Raw genomic sequence first — 16289 nt, 5'->3', positions numbered from 1 at the left:
AATAAGAGCATGCTAATGACACAACATTCTGTCTCATGAATTTTAGGTTTTGGTTATGGTAGCCTCCAACTTCTACATAAAAACTTATGTCTCAGTTATATATTTTTGTGTGACAAACCATCCCAGAACATAGTGGCTTAAAAAAATAACCATTTTTTCAGCTCGTGTTTCTGTGGGTCAGCAATTTGGGCTGGGCTTACTGAGGCAGTTCTGCTGGTTTTAGCTAGACTTAACTCATGCATCTGTGGTCAACTGCCAGTCATCTAGGAGACTCTGACTGTGTGGGTTGGGTGGCTGTCAGTTGGCGCAATGGGGACTCTGGGCCTGTGAGGCTTATTGTCCAGCAGGCTAGCCTGACTGTTTCACACATGGGGATGGCAGGGTCTCAAAGGGCAGCAAGAAAAGGAAAGTCCCAATATATAAACACTTTTCAAATCTCTGCTTGTGTTATATTTGCTGTTGTTTCGTTGCCCAAAGCAAATCACATTGCCAAGTTCCGAGTCACTGTAGAAGAAGAGTTAATGCCAAAGTTGTGGATATAGGTAGGTATGGACAAAATCTACCAAGGGCTCCTTCCTGATCCTTACCCCCTCCTTCTGATAGGGGCTGAAACACTTATTCTCCCTTGACATGGCCCTGCAACTTCCTGGGGTTAGATGTCATGGTTTGAAGCTCAAAGTGGGAGCATAGGACGGAAAGTACCCACTCTCAAGGCTAGGGGAAAATCAGACTAGGGGCTGCGAGCTCCCTGCTCCCTTCCCTGTTGAAGCCATTGGTCCAACAACTATGAGTACAATCATTTAACTTTATTAGAAACTGCCATGCAGTTTTACAAAATGTTTTTTACCATTTTAACTCCTCCCAGCAATGTATACTTGGCATTCTTGCCAATACTTTGTATAGTTGGATTTTTTATTTTTAACCTTTTTGGTGGTAAGTAATGATACTGTGGTTTTAATCACATTACTCTGATGGCTAATGATATTGAGTGCCCTTTCATGTGCTTATTAACTATCTGGATAGATTCTTTCATGAAATGAAAGAAGAAGACTGTTCAAGTCTTTTGTCTATTTTTAATTAGGTAATCTTTCTTTTTCTCATTGAGGTGTGGGAATTTTTATACATTCCAGATATTATTTCTTTGTCAGATATATATATTGTGAATATTTTCTTCCAGTCTGTGGGTTGTCTTCTCACTTTCTTAATGGTATCTCTTGATGAGCAGAAGTTTTAAATTTTGATGAAGCCCAATTTGTCCACTTTTTTCTTTTCTGATGTGTACCTTTTTGTATCCTCTCTCAGGAACGTTTTGCCTATTCTAAGACCATAAGACTATTCTCCTACATTTTCTTCTAGAAGCTTTATAGTTTAGTTTTCACATTTACGTTTTGATCTGTCCTAAATTAATTTTTGTGTGTGATGAGGTAGGGACCAAGTTAACTTTATAGTAAGTCTTGATTTCTAGTAGTGTAAGTCCTCCAACATTTTTAAAGGTCCTTTGGTTTTACATATAAGTTTTAGAATTAGCTTTTCAATTTACACCAAAAAAAAAAAAAAAGACTGCTGGAGTTTTCACTTAGATTGAATTCACTCTATAGATCAGTTTGGGGAGAAATGACATCTTGATAATATTGAATCCTTGAATTCATGAATATGATTTACCTCTCCATTTCTTTAAATCTTTAATTCCTCTTAGCAATGTTTTGTAGTTTTAAGTCAGATGTCTTTCAAATCTTCCATTAAATATATTCTTGAGTATTTGATTTTTTTGATGCTATTATAATTAGCGTTTTAAGTTTTCATTTTCTGATTTTCATTAGTAGAAAAAGATTGATTTTTCATATTGAAAATGAACATGTTCTAACAGACTTACTAACAGACTGATTTTTGTGTAGCTATGGTAACAAGTCACCACCAGAACTGGTTTTAAACTTGTTCAATTGATCAATGACAACTTGCTTCAGGGAACGTGCTTTTGCAAATCAACAAATTGTTGTTAGCTCCTAGCTTCTGAAAATCAGCCCATCAGGGGCAAACTTACTTTAATAAACACACTTCTGAGTGCCAACCAATCAACAACAGTCTCACTCAAGTAAGCATGCTCCTATAGATGATGTCAATACACTTATGTTATCTAAAACCCACCAACCCCTGAGCTCCATTGTCTAATTGGTCCTTGTGATTTTTTCTTTTGACCCATGGGTAATTTGGAAGTGTATTCCTTGATTTCCAAGTGTTTGGGAATTTTCTAATTATATTTTTGTTATTGATTTCTGCATTATGGTCAGGGAATGTATTCTGTATTATTTTAACACTTTGCAATTTATTAAGACTTGCTTTTGGGCCCAGCATGTGGTCTATGTTGGTAAATGTTCCATGTGCACCTGAAAATAATAATCTGTGGTTGTCCATCTAATATATGTCAATTAGGTCAAATTGCTTAATACTGTTGTTCAAATCTATATCTTTACTGATTTTTTCTGATTATTTTATTAATTATATAGATAGAGCTGTGTTAAAACTTCTAATTATGATTGTAACATTTTTCCATTTCTTCCTTTAGTTCAATTTTTTCTTTATGTATCTTGAGACTCTGTTGTTAGGTACATACACAATTAGGATTTTTATATCTTTCTGATCACTGTATTTTTTTTTCATCCACTAAAAAAATGATATTCTTTATCTCTGGTGATATTCTCATCTTGAAATCTACTGTACTGAATGTACTGAAAATCAGTCTTAAATTGCAGTGCTTAGTCTCTTTTCATTAAGCATGTTTACTAATATGGGTAGGCTGAAGTCTATCATCTGACTATTGGTTTTCTATATTTTTTTTTCCCATCAGTTCTTTTGCTGTTTTTGTGGTTTCCCCTTTCCTATTTTCTTTTAGATTAATTGAGTATTTTCTATGATTCTTATTTATTTATTTGGTCTCTGCTATTGAGTTTTTTAACTACACTGTATAAGAAACTTAATATAACATAATTATCTTTACCTCCCCCATTTGTGCTATTTTGTCACATCTTTTACTTTTGTACATCTTAGAACTCCATAATACATTTGCATTATATTTGATTTATCATTTTCTTTCAGCCTGAATAATATACTGTAAGGTTGGTAGTAATGTTTCCACTTTCATTACCAATTTTAGTATTTTGAGTCTTTTCTCTTTTTGTCTTGATTAATCTAGGAAAAGGTTTTTCTTGTTTTGTTTTGTTTATTAGTTTTCAATTTGCTTGGTCTTTTCAAACAACTAGCTTTTGGTTTCATTGATTCTCTTTATTGCTTTTCTATTCTCTATTTTGTTTATCTCCACCCTGATATTTGTTACTTTCTTCCTTCTGCTTGCTTTAGATTTAGTTTGCTCTTCTTTTTCTAGTCCCTTAAAGTGGAATATTAAATGACCTATTTTGGATCTTTCTTCTTTTTCGATGTAGGCATTTATAGCTATAAATTTCCCTCTGAAAACTGCTTTCACTGCACCCCATAAGTTGTGATATGTTGTACTTTGGTTTCATTCATCTCAAAGTATTTTTTAATTCCCTTGTGATTTCTTCTTTGACCTATTGGTTGTTTAAGAGTATCTTGTTTAGATTTCACATATTTGTGAATTTTCTGAATTTCCTTTTGTTATTGATTTCTACGTTCATTTCATTGTGGTAGGAGAAGATACTTTGTATGACTTCAAACCTTTTTATTTTATTGAGACTTGTTTTGTGGCCTAACAAATGGTATACCTTGGAGAATGTGCCATGGGCACTTGAGAAGAATGTGCATTCTGCTGTGTTACGTAGAATTTGCTATATATGTTTTTTGTTAAGGGATGGGCCCTTGGAATTCCCTAGTCCGTTTTCTCTGATGTCACTCCATATCTCCTGAAGAACATCCTTCAGTCCTTCTTGCAGTGTGGGTCTGCCAGTAGCATATTCTCTCCTGAATATGTACTTATTTCTTTTTCATTCTTGAAGGATATTTTCCCTATGTAAAGAATTTTACAGTGACAGTGCTCTTTTTTTTCATCATTTGGTTATCTTTTGCCTTCCATTCTTTCTAATGAAACTAGCCATCATTCTTATTGTTTTCATCTGGAATCCAATATGTATTTTATTCTTTGGCTGCTAGCAAGATTTTTTTAAGCTTTGGTTTTTAGCAATCGATTGTGATGTGCTAAGGTGTAATTTTTGTGCATGTGCTTATACTGTTTTGGATATGTTGGGATTCTTAGATATGTGGGTTGATGTTTTTCATCAGTTTTTCAACCAATATCACTTTGAATATTTCTTCTGGGTTTGGATTATTCCAGGCCACATTTGAGTAAAACTCCCCTTTAACTATCAAATTAGATAGAAAAGCACATTCATAATTTTAAACTTAACATTTATTAAAGACTTGCTCTGTCAGGCTCTAAGCTGGTCATTGATGGTAAAAGGTAAATCTGATGTGTGTCACAAGAACTGGTCCCTCCCAGGGAAGTTTGCTGACAGCAACTCTGGGGGTTTCTCCTTCCCTTTTTTAAGGTGCCTCCAGAACTCAGAGTGGCTGTTCTCAGATCAACACATTCTCAAGGTGCATTATCCCAAACTCAGCGTGTCGGAAGACTGCCTGTACCTTAACATCTATGCACCGGCCCATGCGGACACTGGCTCCAAGTTCCCTGTAAGGAGACCTGCCTTGCTGGGGGCTCCAGTTGGCAGGTTCTGGGCCTGGGACCCAGGCTGAGTGGCAGGATGTCTGGAATCAAATCTAGGCCCCCACTGGGTAAAAGGGAAATGCAATCACTTGACATGTCAATAACTTTCTTAAAAAATCATTCTAATGACAGATTTACTTTATCTCCTTTTCTGATTTCTTCCTTATTGGCAGTGACTTGATCTTTGATTTTGTTTTGTTTTGTTTTTCCCCTCTGTTGGATATTTAATGGTCTGTAAACATGTAGAAAAGAGTCTGCTTCAAAGGACTCTGATTTTTCAGCTTGGGAAATCCTCTTTTAAAGAGGAGAAATGCCTTTTTCAAATTTTCTGTTTTCAATGAAGAAAGTCAGGTAAGAATGTGAAATGTTTCACTTAAGAATGTGAAAGATCACTGTACAAGTGTGGAGAAGGTAATTCTACCATCTAATTTTGAACCACAACCTCTATCACCCTCTCTCCCCTTGCCACTGCAATGGAGACTCGCTCTATTGTATCGTAACAGCAACACCTATTGAGGGCTGACTATGTGCCAGGCACAGTTCATTATCTCATCTAACCCCCACAATAACCCAGTGGGTGAGGATTATTGGACCTATTCTACAGATGAAGAAGCTGAGGTACAGGAAGGGCATAAGTGACTTGGTCCATTTTATATACACAGTAAGTGGCAGATCCGGGTGTCAAAGCCAATGCTTTGTCCAGCTCTCCTTTTTCCTCCGTGGCTTTCTTCTCTTTTCCTGCCCCAAGAGTTGTAGTCACTAATATGACCTTAAAAAAGAGAAAGGGAGGGATTTATTATTAAGTATATAAATTGTGATAATACCATTTGAATGTTTGATGTTTCCTGGTCCCAGTTTTTCTAATCAGTATAGTAAAGTTTCCATACTTCTCTTCCCATTTTTCCCTCCTCTCTTCTCTTTTCTCTGTAAGTAGGGAAAAGTCTTAGAAAAGCAGCTTTTCCTCTCATATATGGCTTACAGTGATTTCCATCCTCCTGTGGGTCAACAAGTTCAAAGACATTTAGTTAACATTTTCTGAGCACTTGAAATATACCAACATTGTTCTATGGACTTTGGATGAAGAATTTTATTTAAACCTAATGATAACCTCATAAACGAGATACTTTCATTCTTCACATCTTACAGATGAGAAAAACAAACCTCAGAGAGGTTAAGGAAGCTGCTCAAAGTCACACAGCTAGTCAGTGGCAGAGCTGGGAATCAAACCCAGGCACTCGTATGCCAGAAGCCACATGCTTAATCCTGGGCCTTCTTCAAAAGACAAAAACCTCTGATGCTGTTTGGAAAGGAAAGTGAGACATTCATATTTCCCTAAAGAAAGAATGTCCCAACATGCATGGGGAGCGGATATGGGTGCCTGGTGGGCTGACCGGAGAGCTCCTCTCCCCTCCTTAGGTCATGGTGTGGCTCCCTGGGGGTGCCTTCGAGACTGGCTCAGCATCCATCTTCGATGGGTCTGCCCTGACTTCCTACGAGGACGTGCTTGTTGTGGCTATCCAGTACCGGCTAGGAATATTCGGCTTCTTCAAGTGAGTCTCCCCAAGTGATTGACACCCCTGATCCCCAAGGGGCAGCTGGATAGCAGCCACAGGGGGTTCAGTGCCCAGCAACCTAAGGAGAAATGAGCCTCTAATGACATTGAACAAATTTGGCCCAAATTAGTTAGGTAATTTTAGCGGCTATAACATGTAAACCCCCAAGTCTTAGTGGCTTAAAACAATAAAAATCTCCTTCTTACTCAACTAAAATCCAATCAAATGTTTCTGACTGACAGATGTTCTTCTGTGTGGTCAATCAGGGACCCAGGCTCCTTCCATCTTGTGGCTCTGCCCTCCTCAAGGGCCCCAGATCCTCTTGGATCTGCTGTACTTGGACAGCAGATGGAGAAAGAGCATGAAGAGGATGGTCTTTCTGGGCCAACCTGGAGGTGGCGATTATCACTGTGTTCACATACAACTGGTAGAACTCAGTCATAATAGCCACACCCAACTGCAAGGGGGATGTGTGCCCTAGAAGGTGAGGAAACAGGGTGTGTGAGCAGTTCATAGTCTCTGCCGTAAGGCCCATATCAAGGCTCCTCAGGTGCTCACCTGAGAGTAATCACTCCATTGCATGGCTTCCCTTCCCCCAGTAACATCGAACACGTTTCAGGTGCTCACTATGAGCCAGGCATGGTGTTGTGCACTTGCTATGCATCCATTATAGCTCACCCTCAGAATAATTCTATGAGAAACATACTGTTGTTATTCCCATTTTACAGTTGAAAAATAGAGACACAGAGAGGTGAAGCAACTTCCCAGAGGTCACAGAATAGAGCTGGGGCTCTTGGCCACTTTCATTATCCTACTTAGAACATGGCAGAACCTAAGCCCTGGCCAGGATGCAGTGTGAGCCAAAGGAGTAGCGAGAGGCCACGGTCAGAAACTACGGGGAAGGTGGCAAGGAGTCCAGCGTGAATCCTACCCTCGAGAGACTCTCAGTGTCATGGGGGAGATAACACAGGGACACAAATACCCTACCAGGCAGGGCATGAGTAACGCTCTGAGGGTGAGAGGCGACGGAGCTGTACAGACAGAGGGAGCTGCCAGAAACCAGCAAGGCTTCCTGAGAGAGGTGGAATTTGAATTGCACCTTAAAGATGAGGTTGGGTTTGGGGAGGAGGGGTTGGGAGAAAGCACACTTGGCAAAAGGAGCTGTCTGAGCAAAGGCTGGGAAGTTGGAAAGAAATGTAGCAGCATCTGGGCCTGGAGCAATATTTGCAAACTGGGCTTTGAGCACATAGCACGGGGAGGTGGCTATGGGGCTGCGGTGGAGGCAAGAAGGCCTGAGAGGGGTGCCCTGATTACACTTTTAGCAGGTCTGTACATTGGGATTCTGCCTAAGATTCCTTCGACAGAAAGTTTTCCAAAAATTGCTTATAACGTCTGGGTTCTAGTAGACAGGTAGGTGAGGATATAACCGGAGATGGATATGAAAAGGTAGGGACAGGCCTGATTGGGAAAGACCTTGAATATTAGGTTGTGCACAGTGACTGGTTTTTATTGGATAAAGAAGGAGGGACAAGCGACTTCCCTGGTGGCACAGTGGTTAAGAATCCGCCTGCCAGTGCAGGGAAGATGGGTTCGAGCCCTGGTCCGGGAAGATCCCACATGCTGCGGAGTAACTAAGCCCGTGCGCCACAACTGCTGAGCCCACGTGCCACAACTACTGAAGCCTACATTCCTAGAGCCCATGCGCTGCAACAAGAGAAGCCACCACAATGAGAAGCCCGCGCACCACAGCGAAGAGTAGCCCCCGCTTGCTGCAACTAAAGAAAGCCCACGTACAGCAATGAAGACCCAACGCAGCCAAAAATAAATTAATTAATTAATTAAAAAAAACTTTTTTAAAGAAGGAGGGACCCAGGAGTGCCCTGCAGAGCAGTATAATAGGAAGGTCACTCCAGAGCAGAGCGCAGGCTGGGCTAGGGGCGCCTGGCCTTCAGATGGGGAGTCCGGTAGGGAGGCTGCTGTACAGCATAGGTGCGGCTCATGGGGTGAAGCAGGCCGGAGGATTGCTAACATGTACATGGCACTTGCTGTGTGCCTGCACCGTCAGTCTTCACAACAACCATGTGAAGCAGGCACCGTTATTAGCCCCATTCAGACATGAGAACATTGAGGCAAAGCAAGTTAAGTGACTTGCTCAAGGTCACCCAGATCATAAGTGACCAGATTATGAATCAGGATAAACAGAAATGGAGGAATGGGGACCAATGTGGGACCTATGATGGAATGGAGGTAAAATTGGCAGGGCCTACATGGCTCCTGACCAGATGCGGAGCAGATGCGGAGGCTGTGGGAGAGAGAAGGTGGAGTTAGGGCCAGCCCAGGGGTCATGGACAGAGGAAGAGAACCAAGGGGAGGAGCGGTGTGGGGGACTGGAGGACAGAGGAGGAGTAGACTATGATCCCGGGGTTACTCTCATACATGGTGGGTACCACACGAATGTTTTGGTCTAGGCGTTTCTTTGATTCTGTGTTTTTCCCCTTGTTTCCCCATTAATTGTCCACTCATCCTGGGAAACAGGCTATTCTGCAGGGACAGCAGCATGGAACATGGTTAGGAGCATGGTCCAAATCTGCAACTTTCTAGCTCCTGGGCAAGGGATTTAACCTCTTTGTGCCTCATTTCCTGTCTGTGAGAAGGAAACGATGAATCCATCAATATCCTTAGAACATGCTTGCAGATATCATTGATGGGTGTGGGAGTGACGTGAGCTGTGGCTGCAGAGAAATGCAGCCAGTGCCCAAACCACTTCCCAGCAGAGGGTGGTGGGGCATGGGGTGCCAGAATAAACTTCCCAGTCCCTCAGTATCCCACCCTGAACCCCCGCTGGTGTCTCCCACTGGCCGCAGTTCATAAAGGTCAGTCTTTTGAGAACAGCGTGGAGAAGGGTGAAGAGAGGACCCAGAGGGATAAAGGAGAAAGACCAGCACCACCTACCTCACAGTGTGAGAGGATTATAGGAGCATCAGCTGTAAAGCCCTTGGGACAGCATTGTGCACGATGCTGCAGCAGCTGCTATTATTATCATTATTATTCATTTAGTCATTCATTGGAACCCCTGTGCCCAGGGAGGTCTTGCTTCCTGGTGCAGACCAACTCTCAGGAGCAGGACTTTTCTGGAAACTATGGATTCAGGGGAGCCTATGACTACCCTGAATTGCACATATAAGATCGTCTGTGCATTTTTCTGGAGTGTGGAGCTATCATCAGATTCTCAAAGAAACCCAAATCCCAGCAGAGGGTGAGAATTAAGCCTGGTTTTCCCAGCTGCCCCAGGTCTCTGACTCTCAGCTCCTTTCCAGCTGAGGTGGCGATGCCCTGACACCAGCCCACGGCCTCTGCAACCCACTCCCTGGGCTGTGAGAAGCAGACAACGGCCAACTGAGCATTCTCACCCTGCCTCTTGTCCACAGCACAGGGGACAAGCGCGCAGTGGGGAACTGGGCCTTCATGGACCAGGTGGCTGCCCTGACCTGGGTCCAGGAGAACATCGGGTTCTTTGGTGGGGACCCACACTGAGTGACCATGTTCGGCGAGTCAGCAGGAGCTATAAGTGTTTCCAGCCTTGTGAGTTCTTCTCTTTGGGACTTGAAGGAACCTCGGTGTCACCTCATTTTTGAGGTGACAAAAATGAGGACAAGGAGTCATACACGTCTAATGGCTGCTTTCATGTTGAACAAACACTTATAAACACATTGCCTCCCTTGAGCCTCACAAATAACATCGTGAGTTAGGGGCTCAGTCTCATTTCAAGGATGGGGGGTGAAGGAGCTAGCACTCCCATGGCAGAATGCTTGACCTCCAAGTTCATGAGGAACCTGGGGCTCGGAGAGGTTAGAAAACTTGCCCAAACCTTCGCAGCTAGTCCTTGAAACCCCCAAACCAGGACTTTTTCCCCTCTAAGTTTAGAGCTCTTAAGAAGGCTTCCTGTGAAGTTTTCTTTAAAGAAGGGCTGGGTTTTGTGTGTGATAGGTGGGGAGCCCCCTGAATAACTTTTCCTGGGTCTCCTGTGTTCTCTCTCCAGATTCTGTCCCCCATGGCCAAAGGCTTATTCCACAGAGCCATCATGGAGAGTGGGGTGGCCATCATCCCTTACCTGAAGGCCCCTGATTACAAGAGGAATGATGATATAGGTATATTGTTAACTCTTCTCCAGCTTCCTCTCCTTGGTCAGGAGAGAAATGTGCTCAGGTGTCCATAGACCATGTGCTTGGCTGTCCTTACTGACCATGACCAAAGGATCTGATGTTGGCCCAAGGTGACCCTTGTTGCTCCATGGAAGGGCTGGTTCAATAGGAAATGGGTCCAGGTACGCAATTCACTACTGCTGGTGTGCATGACTGTGTATGTGTGTGTGCATGTGTGTGTGTGTATAAGCATATGTGTAATAGTTCTTACATCTTATCCATTACTCTTTGCTTGTGATATATAATTCAGTCCTCTGTATTATGTACGGCTTTTCTCCTGTACTAAATCTACTCCACCTAGAGTACTATGTTAAGAAAGATTCTGAGGTTGTTTCCAGCTCAGTGTGAAATAATGCTGTGACTGATAAATGCTGTCTGGCATGAGATTGTGAGGGGGAAGTGAGGCATATGCCCTAGATATTTGTCATCTATCATCTTGTCTTAGTGCTGTACCAGATAAGAGGACCTAGAGACCAAGGTCTCTATATCTTTCATGTCCCAGCATAATGTCTGGTGTATATTAGGTGATTATAAATGTTTGCTGAATGAATGAGTTCACGAATGAGCTGATTCATTCAATGAATATTAATTAAGCCCTGGACTGTGGAGCCATCTCCTGGGTATTATTCACTTTAGTGGTGCATTTTCTTAAACACCTTGTAGAAAATAACAACTTACACCAAGAGTGGGAACATGGAGTTATAATATGGTAAAAAAAAAAAAATACCCTCAATACACAGGGAATATTGATTTTGGTAACATGAAATATCAAGCTTTTTTTAGTTTGTGCATTCGCCACACACATATTGAGTGTTCATTGTTTTCCCTGTTCTATTTTAAGACCCATGGGTAATAAGTGGAGAAGACATATACTACCTTGAGAAGACTATAACCTTTTTATTTTTATGGCAAGGATTTTTAACCTGGAATCCATGGAGAGTTTGAGAGGTGGTCCTAGAACTCCTACAGTTGTATGGAGACTCTATGTTTGTGCATTTTCCAGAGAGAAGGTCTGTAGCTTCCATTGGATTCTCAGAGCATCCGTGACTCCCAGAAGAGTAAGGACCACCACTCTCAAAGGACAAGTTCTACACATGTGGGAAGTCCAATGACAGGGCAAGAAGGAGTTTAGCGAAGAGCTGGGTAGAGGAGGTGAGGACACTTGGAGTAACAGGAGATTAGAAGAGGAAGGGGCTCACGGGGGCTGCAATCGTCTAAAAGAATATCCTGGAAAAGATGGGACTTGGGCCTCAAAGAATGAATGGGATTGGTGTAGAGATAGAAAAAGGATGCTCAGGGCATGTTCAGATGTTCCAGGCTGGGGTGGGGCTGGAGCAGAGCTGATAAGCTGAGATCGATCCAGCTCTGGTGATTGCTAAAGATGACAAGGAGGGTCAGGCAAGAGCATAAGGATGATGCAGTGCCAACCTGTCCTCAGTGTGTGCATTCCATTATGGGCACATGGGGGTGGGGAGAGGCAGCAGGGTGGACTTCATATAGAAAGCACCACCCTGGGGCTGGATTGAGGACATTTTCCAACTTTCATTTTCCTGGAGGCTTTCAGTCCTATGCGCTGACCTGTTCCTTCTCTGGAAATAGTTGCAGATGGTTGCAGATACTTGTGCTTGCAACGTGTCAGACTCCGTGGCCCTGCTACAGTGCCTGTGGGCAAAATCCTCCAAGGAGTTGCTGAGCATCAACAAGGTGAAGAGGGAGGGGAGAGTTTGGGGACAGTGTTACCCTTTGAATGGAGTGGTAGACAAATCCTACCACTCTCTTATTTAGTTTGATTTGGGACTTGGACAGATGGGGTTTGGGGATTCATAATAACGGCTGTAAAAAAGCAATGTGGCGTATAGAACCCTTATACGTAATTTAAGGACATTGACAAGCCAGGGTGCTGCTTAGCTTGGATAAGACCCAACAAAATACAAAGGTTGTCTCTATATCATTGAAGGCATCTCACTGGGAAGAGAGACCACAGTTGCTCCACAGGCCACTAGAAACTAAAGTCCAGATCAAGAGCTGGAAGCTGGGAAGCCATTTTGGCTTGAGATGACCAAGAACTTTCTAAAAACTCAGCTGTCTGAAAAAGGACCGGCTCCTTTAGAAGGCAGTGAGATACCCACCTCTGTAGGTATGCCAGCAGGGTCTCCATGACTGCTGACAAATTTCAATCACTGGATGATTCATTGGACTGGATGATCTTTTATGTCTAATCTTCCAATCTTGAGACCCTCTGGTAGTCCTTGAGAGAATGAGGTCCTTACCTGTTCGATTCTAACATTTGTTAGATAGTTATTTGGCATGGATTGAGAATCTGCTGTGAGTTTTACTAGGGTCCAGGAAATGGGTAATAAGTTCTTGACCCAGTGTAGTGTGAAAGCTCTCTTGTGTGCTCCCTTCTACACCCAGTCCCAGAACAGAGACCTAAAAAGAAATCATGAATAGAGCCAGGTGTTGCTTCCTAAGACCCAAGAAATATCCGTCCAGACCCAAGGCCCAGGGCTGAGGAAGACACCTCAGGAAGATGCTCACACCAACCCACACTACCCTGGCCATCCCCTCCCCTCACCACTCTGCCCATTGCATTTGGCTGCTGGTTCCACACTTGAGCATGCATCAGACTCACCTGGAGGGCTGTTTGCTGGGCTGCACCCCCCAGAGTTTTGTATTCAGCAGGTCTGGGATGGGACATGAGAATTTGCATTTCTAACAAGTTCCCAGGCGATGCTGACGCTGCTGGTCCAGGAGCCATGCTCTGAGAACCGTTGTGCAGGGGTGTTATATTTCTTAGGTTATTACTGTTATTATCCCTATTTAGCAGATGAGGAAATTAAGGCCCAGAAAAGGTGAGCCCCTTTGCCTAAATGAATGGCAGAGCTGGCCAGGCAGCACTGATGTGTTGGGATTGGCCAAGAGTGGCTTATTTTTCCCTTCTTAATGCCCTTTGCTATAGTGGGTTGGCCCAGCTCGGCTAGGGTGTGGGGACAGCAGATTTTGTGAAGAGAAACAGCTGCCGATTTTTCTCTTCTTCCTTATTTCAGAAAACCAAGTCTTTCACTCGAGTGGTTGATGGCTTTTTCTTTCCTCATGACCTTTTAGACCTATTGGCTCAAAAATCATTTAAGCCAGTTCCTTCTATCATTGGAGTCAATAACCCCGAGTGTGGCTTCCTGCTGCCCATGGTAAGAATTCCTGCTGTGCCTCCTTCTGCTCCCTCAGCAGTGAGGCAGCTGTTTGCTTCACACTGGGTACTCCCAGAGATTTCACCCAGTTATGAGGGCTGGAGCCCATCACCCAAGTACGCAGCTTGGGTGTACTTCTCATCTTTCCTCTCTCTGAAGGAAGAGAACTGTGGATTGGGGGCAGCTGTAGCAAGTGTCCACCCTGCTCCTCGTATAGGTTTAAAGAAACAACTCTACAAAAAAATAAGAGAGGATTGGACCCATTTGAACTTTGTTCAAAACATTACAAATGATTGTTTCAAATAAGCACTGCTACTACCTCAAAGGTGAAACTCATACAGGTTTAGAAAACTTCAGTCCTTTACACTCTCATGTCCAGCCTTGGTTCTGGTATTTGATTTCCAAGAACGCTCTCTAAGGCAGTGCAAGTTGCAAAATTATTGAATTGTTTCATTCATTCAACAAGTATGAACCAAGCATTTACTCTGTGCCCTGCACTCATAAAAAACCAGCATTCGGCAGTGAGCAAGTCACATGGTTCCTGCTTTTTTCCAGCTTACATTCTCAAGGGGAGAGACAGGTGACATGTAAGAGTGAAAGGATGGTTTCAGAGAGTCTAAGTGCTAGGAAGGACATAGACTGGGAAGAGGAGGCTTCTTTAGGGAGGGAAGCAGGGGTCAGGAAAGGCTTCTCTGAGGAGGGATCATTTGAGCTGAGGCCTGAATGCTGAGTAGGAGCCATGATTTCTTGACCCTGTAGTTTGAGAAGACCCTCCCCTTTCAAAATAAGCTTTTCGTCTGTCCTCAGAAGAGCAGAGTGCTCAATTCTTAATATATCAAAGCTCATTTCTGCAGACCAACCTCTACCTTGCAAGCTGGGGGAAGTGCGGTTATGAAATACTGAAGTTTGTCGAGTTACAAGGCTAGTTGGTGACACGTTAGAATCAGAATCAGAACCCTGAGTTCACTGAGCTGTTAAAGGCATGTTCTGGTAATTATTAATTTGACACATAGAGCAATGTTTTGGGGTAAATAGGGTTGGGGATTTTTTCCCTCGTTGTAAATGAGGCAACTGAGTCACAGGCTGTGGCTTAAGTTAGGTCTTTTAATGCTTTCTGGATCTGTGCTAGAAAAAGGAAGGCAGCTACTACTGATAATAGCCATGCCACCATAACCACTGTGACTGAGTGCCTTCCATAAGCCAAGTGCATGTTGTCTGTGCAACTTGCAAACGGGCATTATTATCCCCATTTTGCAGCTAAAGAAACTGAGACTAATGTGACTCTTAGCTAGAGAGGAGACAGCAGTGTATAGATTTTGTGTATTTAGGCTCTGCCTGTAAATGCTGAGTTCTCTGTTTATCTGCTGTGTGACCTTTAGGGAGCTCCCTAACCTCTCTGAACCTCTGTTCCCTCATCTATGAAATAGGGCTAATGTTATTACCCACCTCACAGGTACACATCAGGTAGCCTGGCATATAGTCTAGGTGCTCAGTAAATGTTAGATATTGGAATTATTCAAGTGGGAGACCAGAACTTGGTGCCCAGGTCTGCATGCACAAGAGGCTGCATGGGTACTGTCATTCTGTGTGACCATTGCTGGTTGTTTGAGACCATAGGAAATCTCCAAAAACCAATCCTAGCTCCTGAACGTACGTAGAGGGTTCTTGTAGTTAAAATGTACTTGTGGATTATTTCAATGACTCTGGGAGAAGACAGATATGTTTAAATATCTGTCATGACTCGTTACCCCAAGATTTTCAGCAGAAAATATACCAGAGAAATTCATTTGACAAGTGAATACTACTTCTGCCCCCTCATGTTTTTAAGCTGTGATATTGGCTAGGGAAGGGTCATTTTAAAAACAATTGCTCGTAGCTCTTACTCTGTACCAAGCAGCCCCTGTGGTTTTAACCATCCTCTCTGCAGCCTCACTAAGCTGCCTGCCCCTGACAACTGCTGGCTTCTGAGACTCTAATGACAGAGGTCTTTAGAAAGAGAGCAATAAATAAACCACTAGTTTTGAGATTTTCAACCTCTCTTTTAACTTGCTGTTGAAGCCAAGTGGTGGCCTGTATTAGTTTCCTAGGGCTGCCATAACAAAATAACACAGACTAGTGGCTTAAATGACAGAAATTTATTTTCTCAATGTTCTAGAGGCTAGAAGTCCAAGATCAAGGTGCTAGCAGGTTTGGTTTCCTCTGAGGCCGCCCTCCTTGGCTTGCGGGTGGCCGCCTTCTTGCTGTGTCCTCACAAGGTCTTTCCTATGCGTGCGCACCCCTGGAGTCTCTGCACGTCCAAATTTCCTCTTCTTATAAGGACATCAATCGGACTGGATTAGGGCCTACCCTACCGTCCTCATTTTAGCTTAAAGACCTCTTTAAAGACCCTCTCTCCATATACAGTCACATTCTGGGTGTTCAACATAGGAATTTGGTAGGGGACGCACTCAGTGCATAACATGGCCTTCCACAGGGCAGCCACTCAGCTCCCACAAGACTGCAGGTATGACAGGGAATGGCTGCCTCTTATCAAATGTGAGGAGAAGGAACTTCGTTGCTCAACCAACCCACTGAGGCAGCTCCTTACACATGGACCCCTGGGGGCTGAAAGGGTTCCTGCTCTTGCCAGCCTCCCCTCTGAAAGGCGGGTGTCTGG

General features: G+C 43.3%; 1 protein-coding gene across 1 annotated transcript in view; it reads left to right on the top strand.

Annotated features, from left to right (window-relative positions):
- Window positions 1–309: 309 nt before the first annotated feature.
- CES5A (carboxylesterase 5A) overlaps window positions 310–16289 on the top strand; it is a 34141-nt gene continuing 18161 nt past the window's right edge. Inside the window, 7 exon segments of the mRNA XM_033845361.2 lie at window positions 310–326; window positions 4518–4656; window positions 6107–6240; window positions 9672–9825; window positions 10283–10387; window positions 12045–12149; window positions 13493–13633. Coding sequence (XP_033701252.1) covers window positions 310–326; window positions 4518–4656; window positions 6107–6240; window positions 9672–9825; window positions 10283–10387; window positions 12045–12149; window positions 13493–13633 — 795 coding nt within the window.

This window comes from Tursiops truncatus, chromosome 19 (genome assembly GCF_011762595.2).
Source record: "Tursiops truncatus isolate mTurTru1 chromosome 19, mTurTru1.mat.Y, whole genome shotgun sequence".
Taxonomy (NCBI): domain Eukaryota; kingdom Metazoa; phylum Chordata; class Mammalia; order Artiodactyla; family Delphinidae; genus Tursiops; species Tursiops truncatus.
The sequence above is the reverse complement of the archived record's forward strand: the minus strand, read 5'-3'. Positions and strand labels throughout refer to the sequence as shown.